This window comes from Vicugna pacos, chromosome 11, assembly GCF_048564905.1.
Source record: "Vicugna pacos chromosome 11, VicPac4, whole genome shotgun sequence".
Lineage (NCBI taxonomy): Eukaryota > Metazoa > Chordata > Mammalia > Artiodactyla > Camelidae > Vicugna > Vicugna pacos.
Window position 1 is genome coordinate 102,077,772 of NC_132997.1, and position 16,579 is coordinate 102,094,350.

Genomic DNA, 16,579 nt, shown 5'->3' on the forward strand with positions numbered 1-16,579 from the left:
AAAGAGGCCACAGCAGAAAACCAGCCAACAGACACCCCACATCCATGGCTTGGCCCTGGGAAGCCTCACTGCTGGAGGAGGCTGCCCAGGGAGATGGTCAGCAGGGCCTGCACTTGGGCCGCCCAGAGCGGTCAGCTCTGCCCAGAATGAGGGTTGTGTGTGAGCAGTTCTACTCCAAAATCCGAGGGGACGGACTTATAGTTAACATTCCCTGAAGCTTATCTTTTTGGTAGGAATATAGGAGGGAAAAGCCAATTTTATATAGACAGATGAGAAGGAAAGTTTTCAGCTTCAAAAACGAATCAAAACCCCAAAACAACTTGGGGCCAGAGGTCAGTTAACTCAAGAGGGAGCGGAAGCCTTGCAGTCTGGCTGGGGTGTGGCCCCCAGGCTTCCACTCACTGCAAAGTGCACTGTCACACGTGTGCAGTCCTGGCCTCCCCAAGCCCTGGGCCCAGCCTGCAGCCTGAAGAGGAGCTCTTCCCCAGGCTAGGCCAGGGGTGAGACTCCTGCCCCTGCCTTGCTCTGGAATCCACGTGATCCTGTGGGGGTCCTAGCCCGGACTGAGACCTGCTGTCTTGGCCAGGAGCGTTCTTTTCTGATAGATAACAAAACCAATGCTGAGACTGGAAGAGCACAGGCTTTATTCAATGGCCAGTGAAGGGAGGAGCAGGGATCTAGTCTGCCAATCAACTTCTCCACCCAATGCGGGCGGAAAGACCAAATCTAAAGGAGAGTGGAGGTGAAAGGGAGGGAATCTGGAAGAGAGGAAGGTACACTCTTGACTTATCCAGGAATAGGGGTGTGGCTTGGACCCGGAACTGATGCAACTCTCCTTTCCAGTCCTTGTATAGGCTTTTCAGGTTGTTGTCATGGCAACTGTCAAATGTCCTGGCGCTGGTGGGTGTGCCGTTCAGCAGCTAATGCATTACAATGAGCGTATAATGAGGCTCAAGGTCGACTGGAAGGCAGATCCTCCGCCATCTTGGGCCTAGTTCGTTCTAACAGGTTGTTTTTTTCACTTCGCAGCTGCCTCCCGAGACTTAGATCAGAGCAGCTGGTTTCCATTCAAGGGAGGGGCAGGGGTATGATGCTGGGGCAACAGCCTTGGTAACAGTCACAGATCTTCAAGATACACACAGAGGCTTTATGTGTGGGCTCCATGTTGAGCCGTTTCTTGGCTTCTGCTGAATTGCCAGGACAGGGCACGCAGGTGAGTCTTGGACAGACTTCACAACTGGCCCCACAGACTTGGGTCCCCTTGCTCAAAATCGACTGTGAAGGCCCCTGCCCAGTGTGTGTGGAAAATTAAACCAGTGCTCGAATTTTCTCAGCTGTAAGGTCTCCTCCCGTGGATCCCCGTGCTTGCTTACTCTAGACTCAAGGGCAGATGGTGTGTCATCACCTCGTGCAAACCCTGGTCCGCATCTATCGCCACAAAGAACGCCCGGCCTGGCTTCTGGGCTCCTGGCCCCCCGGGAGAGCCTGATCCTCGCAGCCACTTGTCCCTGCTTCTGTAATAAGGCATCAAACAGCCCAGATCCTGAGGCTTATTTGAAAAGACCATCACCACCATCTCAAGGGTGACTTCATCAGAACTCAGTGTCTGGGGAGGGTGCTGTCACATAACAGCACCACTGCCTCTTTCTCAAACTGGCAGCATAAGCAGGAGGGCAGAGCAGCCTTCTGAGGGGAGACCGCAGAGCGCCCCCACCCAACCCGTACAAACAACCGGAACAAGGGCAGGTGGTCGTGGTGCTCAGGCAGCCAAAGCCTCACGGGCCACTTCAGCTCTTCCTCACATGCAAGTGGGTTTCTCCTTGGCCTTCAGATCAGGTCCTGGGGTGGGGAGGGTGCACACTCCCAGCCCCAGCCCGGCCCAACGCCATGACTGCAATCCACACCTGCAAAAATGACCTCTGCTGGGCTTGTCATCATGCTACCTGCCCAAACCTGGCTGTAGGACAAGGCGGAGGAAACACCTGTACCAGGTGCTCTCAGGTCTTTGCTAGATGGTGGGCTCCCCGGAGGAGGAGGGCTCCGAGGCCTGGGTCCTGACAGGCCAGGTGTACATCTTACCGTGGAACCCTTCTTAGGCAGAGCTCTGCCCTGGGTTTTGAGTGGAACCCACTGTGCTTCTGACAGGTGGGACTCTCTCTGCAGAGCAAGACTGATGGGGTGGGGGTGGGGGACACGTGGCAGTCAGAGGGCCTCACCCCTCACCTGGCCCGTCTGTTAATCTGTAGCTGCTGTGTGTGCACCAGCACCGAGGGCCAGCAGAGGCCTCATGCCGCCTGGCGCCCACTTATGCAGATGTGGTTGTGCAGGCCTCAGCTCGGAGGGTCTGAGGACATTGATGCTGGGGCCTCTGACCCAGAGCAGCCACTGCCGCCTTCACCTGCCCTCTAGGCAGTAGGACACGGGCCTTAGTCCCACGCTCCAGACCTGTGTGACTCTCCCACTGGACATTTGCTGGAGAATCTGGTGTAAAATGGAAAGTTAAGTGTTCCGAGCTGGGCTGTGACTTGAGAATTAAACAGATGTCCAGTGGGGGCAGAGATGGTTTCCTGTAACTCTGGTCACTTGGTCACCCAGTGTCCTGTGAGGCCTTCCTGGAGTCTGAAGCCACCAAAGGAAACTTGGTGCATAAATTATACTCTCCCACAACAAATGGCATGAAGGACCACACTGTGCCAGAGACTGTGGGTTCCAGGGCCTCCCCTAGTTCTGAGCCAGGTCTGGGAACGTGCACTTTAAACAAACACCCCTGGGATTCTGATGCAAGCAGTCCTAACATCAATCTTGGAGACTCAGCCCGCCCAGCACAGAGGAGACCAGAGAAGAGGCCCTGCTGACCAGCTGCCGCGGGCGGGCAGGCACCACAGCCCTGTTCCCACAGGTGCACCCGCGGCCTTGTCCTCAAGGACGTGCTCACACTGAGGTGCAAGGATTCACGTGGAGAACGTTCACCACACTGTCGTACACGGTGGTTCTGAGTTAAGGAACTGGACACAGTCTAAACATCCAACACCATGCAAACAAGCAAATTACATGTACTTATTATAAAATATTTCAGGGCCATTGAAAGAAATACTAGTAGGAACGGTTTCAGCAATGAAAAGAAATGAAACTATTCTTGCTATAACCTGGATGGACTTTGGAAGTATTACACTAAATGCAGCAACAGAACGTAGAAAGCGGGTCACCAGGCCTGGGGGAGGGGAGCCGGGAGTTAGTGTCCAAAGGGTAGAGTTTGGGATGATGCAACCGTCTGGAGATGGATGAAGAACACTTAATGCTGCTCAAATGTACATTTAAAACGGTTAAAATGGCAAATTTTTTGTTATATTTTACCACAATAAGAAAAAATGCTAGTCTAACAAGAGACGAGGATGCATTTGTATGACAGAAGCAGAGAGCTGATGGGTGCGCTCTGCAGAAGTGTGTACACGGAATACCATTTCTGTACAAAGAAAAACCAAGTGTTTTTCTTCTTCTTTTCTTTCTTTAATGCAGGTGCTGGGGATTGAACCCAGGACCTCATGTATATTAAGCACACATTCTACCTCTGAGCTATATCCTCCCCTGGGTGTGGGCACAGAAAAATCTTTCGAGAGCTATGAACCTATGAGCAGTGGTTGTGCTTAGAGTGGGGTGGGGTGCTTTTTCTCTGCCTGAATGTTGTTACTTATAATAACAAAGAGGCTTTAAAAAAGTGATAGAACACTCAACCTAGAGATAATTAAAAGAAAAGCATATCCTTTAGTCAAGAGCGCGACTCTTTAATGGCCCCAGTGAGGCCTTCCCTCTGAGTGGCCACATCCACCGGGCGACCGAGCGGGGGCCTTTGCAACACCAGGCGAAGGCCACCTCCAACCGGCAGAGCGTGAGCCCGCACAGCCCCGCACAGCCCCGCACAGCCAGAGAGAAGCTGTGTGTCACTGACGCTGCGTTTAAAAGAGAAGGATTTATTTGCTTCTGAAACTGACAGGCTGTATTTTTCCTCTCGAAACAGAGGTTTGGAAGCACAGGCAGCCAGTTCTCACTGGTCTTTGAAGTTGGCCTTTCTCTTCTCCACAAAAGCAGTCATCCCTTCCTTCCGGTCCTCCTGGAGGGAAAAGGAAAAAGGCAGAGGTGGACACTCACTTCCTACTGGGTCGACGTTCCAGGCTCTGCCTGCAGGTTCCTCCCTGCTCTAGCCGTCCACACTCGCAGGGTGGCGAGGTGGGGGGAGGATTCTGCTTCGGGACCACCTGGAACACTGGGAATGATCTGGATTTCCTGACCAAGTAGGGCCAGCCTGGGAATGGGTATTTTATATTAAGACACTCCCACCCTTGCCCTGCCTTGGTGACAGTCACTCAGGAACCACTCACTAACCTACGTGTGACATAAACTCTCACCTACAGAGAACCTCAGATGCAAGTACTTGGGTCATTCACCAAATTATCACCTGGATCTAGTCATGATTTGTGTCAGGGAGTGTCCTGGGGGTCCAGAAGCAGGACAGGAGAATCCGAACCCTACATCTGCCTCCTTTCTGCCGTGTTCACATGTGCACAGAGACATGTGCGCGCACACACGTGCGTGCACACACACACCTGCACTTCCTCAAGAGCCAAACCCATCCTAATCTTTTATAAAACACCTAGATAAGACTTTCTGATAAGAAATGAATTTTAATGATTATTAAAAGAAATTTTAAGTTACTACCAGATATCCTAGAAAATAATGCTCTAAAGCTTCAGATTATAGCATAAGAATACAATTGAGCCCCATTGCAAGTAATTGGAACAATCTAGGAAAATGATGGGTAAATGGACTGCATTTTCAGTTCAAGGGCGCCATTCCTGAGATCTTTTGTAACAGGAAATAACCCTGTAAAGTTTCTGCACTTCTTAACTTCCACACACTGGACTTATTTACAAAGCTCAGTGCTCACTGATAGAACACATCTGATCCAGCTACGGGGAAGCTAACGGTTCTGACCAAAGAGAAACAGTATTTAGAGATAAAATCTACAAGGAAACTCGAGGAACTTCTCTGTGGGACCACTTGTGCTTCTCCACTTGAATGAGTTTACTCACAGTAGCAAAAGTTGAATAGAAGAGTTTCTTCTCCAACTTAATTCCCTCTGTTAATGTCATTTCAAAAGCTGAAAAGGAAAACCCTGAAGTTAGGAGCTGGGATGATAGATGTGAGAATGTAGAACTTTTTGTGGTGACAGGAAACACCCCCTGGGGACCAATGTGGACTCTGATTGCACTGTGATTTAAACACAGCCTCCCTTCTCAAATGCGCCGCCCCCGCCAGAGGCCCCATGAAACAGAAATGGGCAGGCCGAGCTGCTGGCTGAGAGGAGTCTCTCCAACCCAAGTCCCCGAGTTTCTCAGGAGCTGGACTCGGCTTCCTCAGGAGCTGCCAGCCCTTCCTGTGCTTCCCCTGCCTGCCAGCACCCTCCCAGCCGTCTGTCCCCCAAGGTTGGTCCTGCTACCAAGGGAAGCTCAGACCATTTCAACAGAATTTGGGAACAAGCAACTAGAAACTAGAACTCCACAGAAAGCCGCCACTGGAATACTGAGACTCCTAACAGTTTTTGTTCAGAACAGGTTGAGGTGTGTAATTCAGACCCCGACACACTAAGCTGCACGACTCCTCCCGCGCAGTCCTGGCGGCCTTCACCCTCTCCTCCTGGTGGAATACCTACCTGCGTTCACTGACTCTTTGGCCATTGCTGTCACAATTTTAGAGTTGCTGGCAATTTTTTCTGCACACTGGATGGCTTCTTCGATCAGTGTCTCAACAGGAAAAATTTTGCTCACAAGACCTGAAACACAAAAAGGTAAACATGTGGAAACAGCTGGTTCTATTTCTCTAAGTCACGGTGCAGGCCTCTGGATACTGACAAGGCTGCAGAGACACAGAAGAGAGTCACACCGTCCCGAGGTGGGGCCAGCGTCCTTGGCTGCTGTGGTCACCAGGCTCACTGTCACAGGTCACTGAGGGGTGCGGAGAGAGCATGCCTGCAGGGGGTCTCGGAGACCCCCCATTGCTCATGTTGGCTTTGGGAAGTGGGATGGCTTCATTTTCATTCTTCAACCAGTATGTGTGTCTCAACTCCTCCTTTGTACACAGTATCACAGTACCTCAGAGGCAGTGAAGTCTCCTGGGCTCCCAGGACACGTGAAAGCTCTGTGCTGATCGCCCATGGGAGCCTGGACCTGGCCCTCCCCTCTCCCTCAGCGACCCGAGGGCAGTTCACCAGGGCAGCCCTGGCCTGTACCTGCTTGCTTGGCATCCTGAGCTGAGATCCGGTCACCAGTGAGGACCATCTCCATGGCCAGTGACTTTCCGACGGCACGGGTCAGCCTCTGGGTGCCCCCTGCACCTGTAGGGACAGAGGGCTGCTAGTCATAGCTAGCTCTGCAGCCAGCCCAAGCCAAGATGCCACAGACATGTTGTCCTCAAGTTCCGAGGGGCTAAAATGGGCTCCGCTGTGGGTGGGAGGGTGGGCAGTACCAAGGCGTCCAGCAGGTGGGGCAGCTAGAGGCAGCGAGAAACCTCAGGGGAAGCTCCTTTCCATACTCAGGCCCCCACATCAGTGCAGAGTCAGACTTTGGACAGATGCATGGAGCTCGCAGCTCAGGGCCCCGGACCTGACCCAATCCAACCCAGGGGACAGCTGGGGCCTCTGATCACAGCCTGCTCCGCTCAAGGTCCAGACAAGGTTGGGGCTCCTGCCTCTTGGGCCCTCTGAACACACTCCCCTCCCAGACTCTGTGGATGCCCAGCCAGCATGGACCTTTGCCTCCACAGGCCCAGCTCACCCTCCCACTCACCCAGGTCCTCCAGGTGGGAAGAGAGTGGTCTTTCCGGTCCCCCACCCCATGGTGAACCTGGAGAAAGCCAAGCGGACCAGAGGAGGAAACTCCACAGGCCAGCAGACTCGGGCACTGCCCCCACGTGGTGAAGCCCTCGAGCACAGGGACGGGAAGAGCCTGGCGGTCAGGGAGGTCATACAGGGCTTCCCTCAGCCTCTCCTGACCCCACAGCCACTCCCTGCCCAGCCTGGCCGGCTCGGGAGATGACCTCAGCTCCAGGCTCTACACAGGGCAGAGACCCATGGGGACTGGAGACTGGAGCCCTCATCAGGTAGACCAAGGGACAGAGGCATCACTGTTGGCCCCTGCTCTTGTCAGCCTCCCCATGGGGGATCGAGTCCCTGCTCTGAACTTGGGTGAAGCTGTGGCCACAGTTACCATGTCCTCCTCTCCGAGCTGCCGATCTGCAAGCCTCCGCTGTGGACGTGGCTCATGAGCAACAATCGGTGTGGCGACAGGCCACTGGGCGGCCAGCCTTTCCTTATGGCATCTGATGGGGCTCTGGCTGGCACAGCTCCGAGGCTCCCAGGCCACAATGAGCTGCGGTGCCCACCTAGGCTCGGTGTGCCGGCTGGCAGAGGGAGAAGCGTGAGGACAGACAGCCATCTCCTGTCCCACGCGACAGCCCCACGTGCTTGTCTGTCATTGGAGCAGCCCGTGTGCCCCTGAGACACGGCAGATTCTGGACATTTCCTTGAAGAGTTTATGCTGGAGTTGTCATCACTCCTTACCTGGGATGGTTCCAATTAGGATTTCTGGCTGCCCAAACTGGGCTTTCTCTCCAGCATAAATGATGTCACACATCATAGCAAGTTCACAGCCACCTCCAAGCTGCAAAACAACACGAGGCACCACCAGGGGAACCCAGCCAAAGTCACTCTACTTGCTTACTTACAATTTCTATTAAAACAAGACAGTAAAGGTTAGTGAAGAGGTACAAAGTCAGTTAACTGTTCCCGTAAACCACCTACACGTGGTCAATGCTGGCGAACTCTTTCTATAAAGGGCCAGACAGCAACTACTATTGGCCTTGTGGGTCCTACAGTGTCTGTGGTGGCCAGTCCTCTCTGCTGTGGGGAAACCGATGGGCCTCTGTGTTACAAGAACCTTGCCCACTGACCCCAAGGGAGCTGCATTAAGTAACCGTTAGGTGAAACGTCCGCCTCCCTTCTCTGCAGGCCACACGAGGCCCCAGCACCTCTGAGCAGGCCATGTGCCTAGGAGACCCCGATGCAACAAAGGGGGCCGCAGAGCTTCCAATGGTAGGGAGAGAGGTTAGCTGACAGGGCAGCACAGGTTGGAAAGTCATCAAAACTAGGCAAAAAGCCAACACATGTATCCTTAACCTTGCAAGAGGGAGTAACAGGGCCACACCATGGACCAGGGGCTGGACTAGCAAAGAAACCCGAGAGCCAACAGCCAACACCCGCAAGGCAGATGCTGAAACACCTCCTCCCTCTACTCTTCAGCATCGCTCAGCAGGAAAGGCCTGCGAGCCTGGGAACAAGACTTGGACCCCCTCAAGATAAACATCGGTTCTGCACACAGTACAATTCTGCCAGGCATTCCGGGTGCAGGAGGAGCCGTGGGCTGACACTCACGGCGTAGCCATTGACAGCGGCTATGATGGGCTTCTTGACCCGGGTGAGTCGGTCCCAGTGGCTCAAGAACGCGCCAGAGTAACAGTCCTGGAACGTGTGGTTCTGCATTTCCTTGATGTCAGCTCCAGCTGGGGTGGAAACGAGGCCCCAGTTACCAGAGCAGAGACCCCACGACCGCTGCAACCCCTCCATCAGAAGGTAGACACTGAGTGTCCCCATGGGTAGATGCTGGGGCAGTGGGGAATGGCTATGTGGACACATAGCTGGGCAGTGGGACTGAGCTGACGGGGTGACGCAGAGGCACGTGGACAGGAAACAGACCAGAGGGGGACCTGGAGAAGGTTGGGCTCTCTCACTAGTTGCTCGCACACACAAGATCTGACTGCCTTGGAACAGACTGAACATTCAGCATCAGAGTGGCCCCTCCAAACAGTTTGGGGTTCGTTTCCACCTTACATTTAAGTAAACCCCCAAGTTGCATGACCTCTTTTACACATTCAGAGGAGTAGGCCTACCTACCATGCCACATGCCCTGGGCACACCTGGGCGACCTGCCACCTCACCTGCAAATGCCTTCTCCCCACCCGTGAGGACAATGGCTCCCACAGTGGGGTCCTCCTCGAAGTCCTGCAGCGCCTGGTTGAGCTCCACGATCAGGCCATTGCAGAGCGCGTTGAGCGCTTTGGGGCGGTTCAGCTGGATCAGCCCCACGTTGCTGTTCTTCCCCTTCTTTGCTGTGATGATGTACTCGAAGCCTGCACCTGGGGAGAGGGGAAAAAGGATTTCCATTTCTGGAGGCATCACACAGTGGGCAGAGTGACCCCGACAGGACCCCGGAGGGCCCCTGCCCAGTCCTGGGTGGCTGCAGTGTGCAGCATGGGTGGCTGTGGATGTTTCCTTAAGTTAAAAAAAACCAGCAATGAGCAGCAGCCTTCTCCTGAACGTCCTATAGATGCTGCCCAGAACGTGCACTACAGACGGTCTGTGACACTACAGAAACAAGCGATGAGGACATTCCTGCTTTCAGGTGCCAACTAGGTGAAGGGGATTCAGTAGTAAACAACAGTGTTCCAGCCCTGCTGGGTGCACAGCCTGGTGGAAGACATGCACAGCCAAAGGGCAATGGTCACAGCCTGGAGGGGCAGCGGGCTCAGATCTGGGGGCAAGCAGTGACCTGGAGAGGAAGGAGGTTAACCTGAGAAGACCAGATGTGTCTGCACATTGAGGTGGTTCCTTTCTTGAAGGGGGAAATGGGGATTACAGTAACTATCCCGTGGGCTTGTTGTGGGGAGGGTACCTGAAACCGGACATGTTAAGTGTTTACCCGCAGCAGCATGCCTGCCACATACAAGAGCAGGAAGTGACTGCTGCCTACGGACCAGGAGGCAGCAGGGGTGGTCCAAGAGAACTTAGGTAAAACAAACTCCTCTTGGTAGTTGGGTACGGGGACACCCAGGTGAAGGAAGAGGCCGCAGGGATTCCTCCCCAACCCAGGGACGTGGCCTAGAGTTCCTGGGAGACACTGGGGTGGGGGTGCTCAGGAGAGTGGAAGAGGGGCGCCTGGTTGGCTGGGGAAGGCAGAATCTGAAGGTCCACCCGGTGGGCGTGGGTGTGCAGGCCTGGACGGAAGGAACTGCAGGACAGAACCTGTGACCCCTTCCAGTTCCAGTAGTGCTAATTTCACGTTCTTCTAAAGTTAGAGAAATTTCACAACCAACAACCAGACGCGTAAATGGCCAGAGGTCTCAGCGCTCAGTCCCGAGTCCCCGGAGTCGAGATGCCAGTGACGCTAGGGCTCAGCGAGCTCAGGGAGCAGGTGCTGGGAGTGGGGGGCAAACTGGACAGGGTCCCCTGCAGGGGCGGGGCCGGGTCCTGGGTGAGGCCCGGGGGGCGCAGGTGCGGCGCGGAGCCGGGCCCGCCCCCCAGCCCCGCACTCACCCGAGGAGAAGGAGCGCGGCGCAGGGCAGCCAGGCCAGGGGCGCAGCGGGGCGCGCACGCGGGGCAGCAAGGTGCGCAGGGCGGCCATGGCGCTCCCGGGACAACTGGCCAGTCGGCCCTCCTGCCCCGCGGAGCCGCCCCCCGGCCGCGCCAGTCAGCGCCCTCCACGCCCACGGGCCGGCATCGCGAGACCATGCTGGTCTCGCGAGACCAGCCGGCGGTGGAAGGGGCGGGGCGACGGGCATGCGCTTTGGGAACGAAGGTCAGGTGCGGGGTCAGAGGTCAGGGGACAAGGGTCAGGGGCGGGCGGAGGGGGCGGGGACTAGAGCCAGGAAGCGGGAGGGGTGAGCGGGAGGGGTGGGCGAGAGGGGGGTCTGCCGGACAGGTTCTGCGCCGGGTTGGCGGGCCCCAGACCCCGGAAGTAGCCCTGAAGACCTGAGAGCCGACCCGCCGGGACGGGCCGTGGGTGGCGTCGAAACCCGCCTGAGCCCGGCGGTCCTACCGCCCGGAGACCGTCGGCGCCCGCTCGGGGTCGGCCCGGACGCTAGCGTGGGCGGGAGGGCCGCGTGGAGCCCGCCTGCGCGCAGGCCGGGGTCCAGGTCGGGGCGGACTCTGCGGAGCTGCCCTCCCGGCCTGCGTTGCCCGCGTTCTCCTCTCGGCCCGGCCGGTTCGTGTGCCGCGCCCTTCCCGCCACTTCCCGGCGTGTCTGTGGGCGGGGCAGGCGTTCTCCCCGCTCCCGGTGAGACCTCGAGCCACACCTGGCTCCGGCTCTGAGCCGGGTGCAGGGCTGTGGGCCGCACAGAGCCTGGGCTCTGGAGGTTGCTCAGGCTGGCGGACTTCCCTGTGGCCTGGAATCCGCTCGCAGGTGCACGTTCAGGTGTAACCCGCGCTGGAGCGCAAACTCTGACAGTGGGTGCTGCGGCAACGTGAGGGTTTATTGCAGGGCACCGAGCAAGGGACCAGAAGACCGACCGACTCAAATAACCCTACTTGGTCTCTGAGTTAGGGGATTTCTTTTTTTAGGGGAAGAATAAAGAGGCTGGGATTAATTGTCATTCTGTGATATTTCTTAATCCAGTTTCAAGAGTCACGGTGTCTCTGGTTTACATTCTCAGGCAAGGTGGTCTGTGGCTCCGGGGTCTGTTAGCTCATCTTATCCTGGAGAGGCAGCCAGCCCATGTACTTGTATGGACGGCAGCAGTTTTAGTCGCCTGACTCTGCTTGATGTGTTCAGTCAGCACAGGGCTGAGGTCAGAGGGGACGAGAAAGGAAATTAAGTTTTGGTTGGAGAGGTTAATTATAAACTTCGTTTTAGATGGACTCAGTTTCAGTAGCAACAAGGAATCAGAGATAATACTGCTTTGCAGTTTGAGAAGGAGTTGGGGTAGAAGTAAGTGCTTAGGCAAGGAAAAGAGTAATTAGCAAAAATCCTTCCTTTCAGAGGCACCACGTAACTGGTTTTCTCATTGCTGAGTACTGCCTGTCAGGAGTGGCACACACCCACTCCCTTGTGTCTCTCCCTCTCCCACTTGTTGGCCCTGAGGTGCTCTGAAGTGTGTGCGGTGTAATCACAGCAGCTGCACGAGGTGGCGGAGTCATGCTTTGCAACATTGGACAATTTGTATCACCGCGAAGTTTATGTGTTGATAGGTTTAGACGTACCAGGCATGAAGTATGATGCTGATCCTTTACATCGGTAACTGGCTAGCTACTGAATACTAGATTATGAATAGTTTTATTTTTTTTATAAAATAATATGTAATTAAACTTTTAACAGTGAAGTTACCTATTTAAGTTACTTTGATTTATAAATTGTAAATGTTTAAACATACATTATTAGCCTCCATTTGTATTCTTGCCGAAGTTCTGCAAATTTAAAGGTGGAGATAAAAGATCACCTACAAGTGAAAAGCAAAATGGTTATTTTCAAGGAAATAATAAAATCCAGACCATCATTGAAAACTCAGCAGAACTTTATTTCAAGACTGAGGATAGAATAAAGACATTTTCATGCAAACAGAAACAGACTACCAAAGCCTTTTACCAAAGGAGACTGTGTCATTGTGGGCCGCAGGACTGACAGGCACCCCAAGGGAAATGGCCCCAACACAGGTTTCTCTAACACCCCGGGGGCTGGTGTTGGGGCCAGGTGGCTTCTTTCCTCCATGAAGTAATTTAAGTAATTTAAGCACAAGTGACCAAAAAAATTTTACATATGTGTGTGTGTGTGTGTGTGTGTATGGGACTTCACCAAAATTAAAAACTTTAGTGTTTCAGAGGATACTATGAAGAAAGTGAAATGAGAGAAGAAAGTTTTGCAGGTCATATATCTGCTAAGGGTCTCGTGTCTAGAATATATAAAGAATGCTTTCAACTTGCTAATCTACGGAATAAAACAGCCAGTTATTTTACCAGCCAAATAGGTCAATTTGGGAACAGCAAATAACTGCAATTTGGGTAAGCAGGCTACAGCAAAAGCCATAGGCAATCCTTCAAACAAAGCAATTTTACAGAGAAAAAGGAGGAAGTTGGGAGGGGTGGTTTTGAATGAAAGTCAGTTGGGGGAACATGAGAGTTCGGTGTGATGACAGGTTCTTGTTGGCTGAGTAGCTGGGGTAGTCACTACTGTAAGAGATGCCATGAGCATCTTCCCCATCAGGACCTGTAGTGGAGGATGCTTCCGGTTGGGGTCTGTAGTGGACATTCTTGAATCGACAGTCAAGTGGTTCCTGCATGAGAGCACTCCCTTCTGACCTCCTGGCTCTATTTTAAATGATGTTTTCCTTTATTAATGTTCACAAACTCAGTCATAAAAAGACAAGCCAATTAAAAAGTGAGCAGAGGATTGAACAGACATTTCTCTAGTAAAGATCTACACATGGCTGACAAGCCCACAAAAAGATGCTCAACATTGTTAGTCACTAGGGAAATGCAAAACCACAATAAGACACCACATCCACTACAACGGCTACAGTTAGACAATGGTAAATCCTGTAAGGACCTGGAGAAACTGGAACCCTTATACACTGCTGGTGGGAATATAAAATGATGCAGTCACTTTGGAAAACAGTCTGGTGGTTCCTCAAAAGCTTAAACTTAGAGTTAGCATACAACTCAGCAATTCCATCCCTAGGTAAATGCCCAAGAGAAGCAAAAACGTGTTTACACAAAAACTCATACATGGTTGTTCATAGCAGCATACTCATAATAGTCAAAAAGTGAGAGAACACCCAAATGCCTATCAACTCATGCGTGGATAAACAAAATGTGATTTATCCATACAATGGTACATTAGCATTTATTAGCTTATACAATGGAACATTATTTGTCAATAAAAAGAAATGATGTAGACTGATACGAGCTGCAGCAGGTACGGACCTTGAAAGCATGCCGAGTGGAAGGAAGAAGCCAGACCAAAGACCACATGTTCTGTGACTCCAGTTATATGGAATGTCCAGAAAAGGCAAGTCCACAGAGGCAGGAGGAAGGTTAGTGGTTACCAGGGGCTGCAGGAGTGGGTACTGGGTATTGTTACAGGGTTGGGGGTTTCTTTTCTGGGTGATGAAAATGTTCTAAGCGGGATGTAGTGGTGGTGGAACAACTCTAAATGCGCTGTCAGCCAGTGACCCCTGCACTGTAACTGGCTGAAGTACATGGCACGTGAGTACTAATCAACAAAGCTGTGTATGGAAAGGAGCAGCCCGGTTTAGTTAAGGCACGTGTGATGTCACTGGGCAGTTGCAGCCTCTACTGCCATAGGTGGCCCGTGGGCATCAGAAGAAGCCCATCGCTTTGTACCAGTCAGATTGAAATGGGGTGTGTCCTCTGTGTGCTAGAGCTGCTGCTGGTGGCCTGAGACCCAGCAAAACAGTCCAGTGCCCACCCATGGCCACATGAGCACGTGGGGCAGTGCTGGCAGACCAAGCACCGGTTGTAGCTGCTGCTTGATTCAAGCCGTGGTGCTGCATTTGGGGACAAGCAGCATGACTGCCCTGCCCCCCTGCCCCCAACTCCTGGGGTCTAAGGTGCTCCCTCCCCCTGGCCATAAAGGCAGTGTGTCACATTCCCGTGACTTTGCCTTTTCTCCAGTCACCCCCAGTTTGCGCCCAGGCCCTCCTCCCAGGTGGTCTCAGGTGTGAGCGGGACCAGGGCGTTTTTACCCCTTGGTCTGCGTGGGCCACCTGGAGGAGCCCAGCCAAGTGGTCCCTGCCCTCCTGTGGCAGAATCCTGCCGGTCAACGAGAGGCTCGAGGGGCTGAACCAGAAGTACGTGAGTCCCCTAGACCCGTCCTGGGAGCTCCTGCCAGGGCCAGTCAGGGCCGAATCTCAGACCTTCTAAGGAGACCTCCTTTACTGTCCTGATCTCTCCCAGGAGAAGACCGCTGACAGAGAGGAGGTGGCGGGCCAGAAGGAGGGGAGAAAGGCAGAGTGGACATCTTCCCTGAACCTTGGGGGAGCCGTGTGCCCGGAGAGGAACCTCTGAGGAGGGAGCTCCCTGAGCCAGGCCTTTGCTTCAGGCAGCAGACTGGAGATAAAGTGCCCCCTACGAACAGGGACACTAGGGCCAGGGTGGCTGCACCCCAGGCGGGCAGCTTTACTCGACTTGCCAGGAGGCCAGCCTTTTCCTCACAAGTTGCAGACGTCAGTTGGAGTGACAGGCCGGGGCCTGGCGGCAGCTTGATGGGGAGCGGAGCATGGGTGGGGCGGTAGCTGGGAGGTGGCACCGTCACCCTGGCCGCCTCTGGGTCCCTGTGGTCACCGCCGCCACCTAAGGCGCGACTTCCCGGATCCCGCGACTTCCCGGATCCCTCGAGCCCCCACCCCGGACCCGTATGCGCCACGCCCTGGAAGGTCCCACGCCTCTCCCACCGTGCTTCACCTTTCAGCCTTCCCCGTGGGACCATGACCAGCGTGAAGTGAGCCACCAGGCAGTGTCCCACCCCGTCCGGGGAGTGTCGGAGAGGCGGTTCTTGGAGATCGGGGGAGGCGGGGGGTGCTCAGAGTTGGGGGTGCTATCTTTTCGAGTTAGAGTTTTCTCCCCACATATGCCCAGGAGTGGATTGCAGGATTATAAGGTAAGTCCATTTTCAGTTTTTTAAGGAGCCTCCTTACTGGTTTCCATGTGGCTGCACCAGTTTACATTCCTACCAACAGCATAGGAAGGTTCTTTTTCTCCACACCATCTCCAATATTTATTATTTTTTTAATTTAAATTTTTTGATTTACAATGTTGCATTAGTTGCTGGTGTACAGCATAGTGATTCAGATATGTATATCTGAAGAACATATATATATATATTCTTTTTCCTTGCCGGTTACTATAAGCCATTGAATATAGTTCCCTGTGCTCTGCAGAAGGACCTTGTTGTTTATCTGTTCTATACACAGTAGTTTGTAACAGCCAATCCCCAACTCCCAGTTTATCCCTCCCTCCCCAACAACCATAGTTTGTTTTCTGCATCTATGAGCCTCTTTCTGTTTTGTAAATAAGTTTGTGTCGTTTTTTTAGATTCCACATATGTGATATCGTATGGTATTTGTCTTTGACTGACTGACTTACCTCACTTAGTATGATAATCTCTAGGTCCATTCATATTGCTGCAAATGACATTATTTCATTCCTTTTTATGGCTGAGTAGTAGTCCGTTGTGTATAAATATACCACATCGTCTTTTCCAATTATCTGTCCAACATTTATTATTTGTAGACTTTTTAATGATGGCCATTCTGACCAGTGTGAAGTGATAACTCTTAGTTTTGACCAAAATCATTCTTTTAAAAAATTTTATTATTTTTTACTTTCATAATTGTTCTTTTAAAGGGCATGTTTCCTTGCATGCACATTTCATTGCAGGAGACTACCACATGTGTGTGTGTCTATTTTCTGCCTCCTCCCACTGAGCTCCATGCAGGCTGGGCTTTTGTCCCTGTTACTCAGGGATGAGTCCTCAGCACCTTGATTATTTGAATAGGTACTCTATTCTTAGGATTAAGAAGCAGGTGAATTCCTAAACCTCTTTCCACATTCCAGGCAGTGGCACTGGGTGACTGTCTGGTCCCCATCCTGGCAGCAGCTTAGAAGTCTGTTCTCTGTACAGAGGGATTCCAGGAGGGACCAGCAGGCACAGTTGAAGGTGGGCCTGCTGCCCCCAGAATGCCA

At 53.1% G+C, this 16,579-nt stretch overlaps 1 protein-coding gene across 1 annotated transcript; it reads right to left on the reverse strand.

Moving 5' to 3' along the window:
• Positions 1 to 3,948: 3,948 nt before the first annotated feature.
• ECHS1 (enoyl-CoA hydratase, short chain 1) lies at positions 3,949 to 10,601 on the reverse strand. The gene is made up of 8 exons (XM_072972189.1): positions 10,421 to 10,601; positions 9,046 to 9,243; positions 8,483 to 8,610; positions 7,613 to 7,712; positions 6,284 to 6,388; positions 5,708 to 5,827; positions 5,088 to 5,155; positions 3,949 to 4,108 (listed from the first exon to the last, which is right to left on the reverse strand). The coding sequence occupies exons 1-8, from the start codon at positions 10,506 to 10,508 to the stop codon at positions 4,043 to 4,045; spliced, it is 873 nt and encodes a 290-aa protein (XP_072828290.1). The 5' UTR covers positions 10,509 to 10,601; the 3' UTR covers positions 3,949 to 4,042.
• Between the last annotated feature and the right edge of the window lie 5,978 nt (positions 10,602 to 16,579).

Excerpts from the sequence above, each read along its gene's own strand:
- ECHS1 (XM_072972189.1), bottom strand. The coding sequence starts at position 10,508 with ATGGCCGCCCTGCGCACCTTGCTGCCCCGCGTGCGCGCCCCGCTGCGC. Across the intron at positions 9,244-10,420 it reads GCCGCGCTCCTTCTCCTCGG|GTGCAGGCTTCGAGTACATC; the intron begins GTGAGTGCGGGG and ends CCCTCTCCCCAG. Across the intron at positions 5,828-6,283 it reads TCAGGATGCCAAGCAAGCAG|GTCTTGTGAGCAAAATTTTT; the intron begins GTACAGGCCAGG and ends TTTGTGTTTCAG.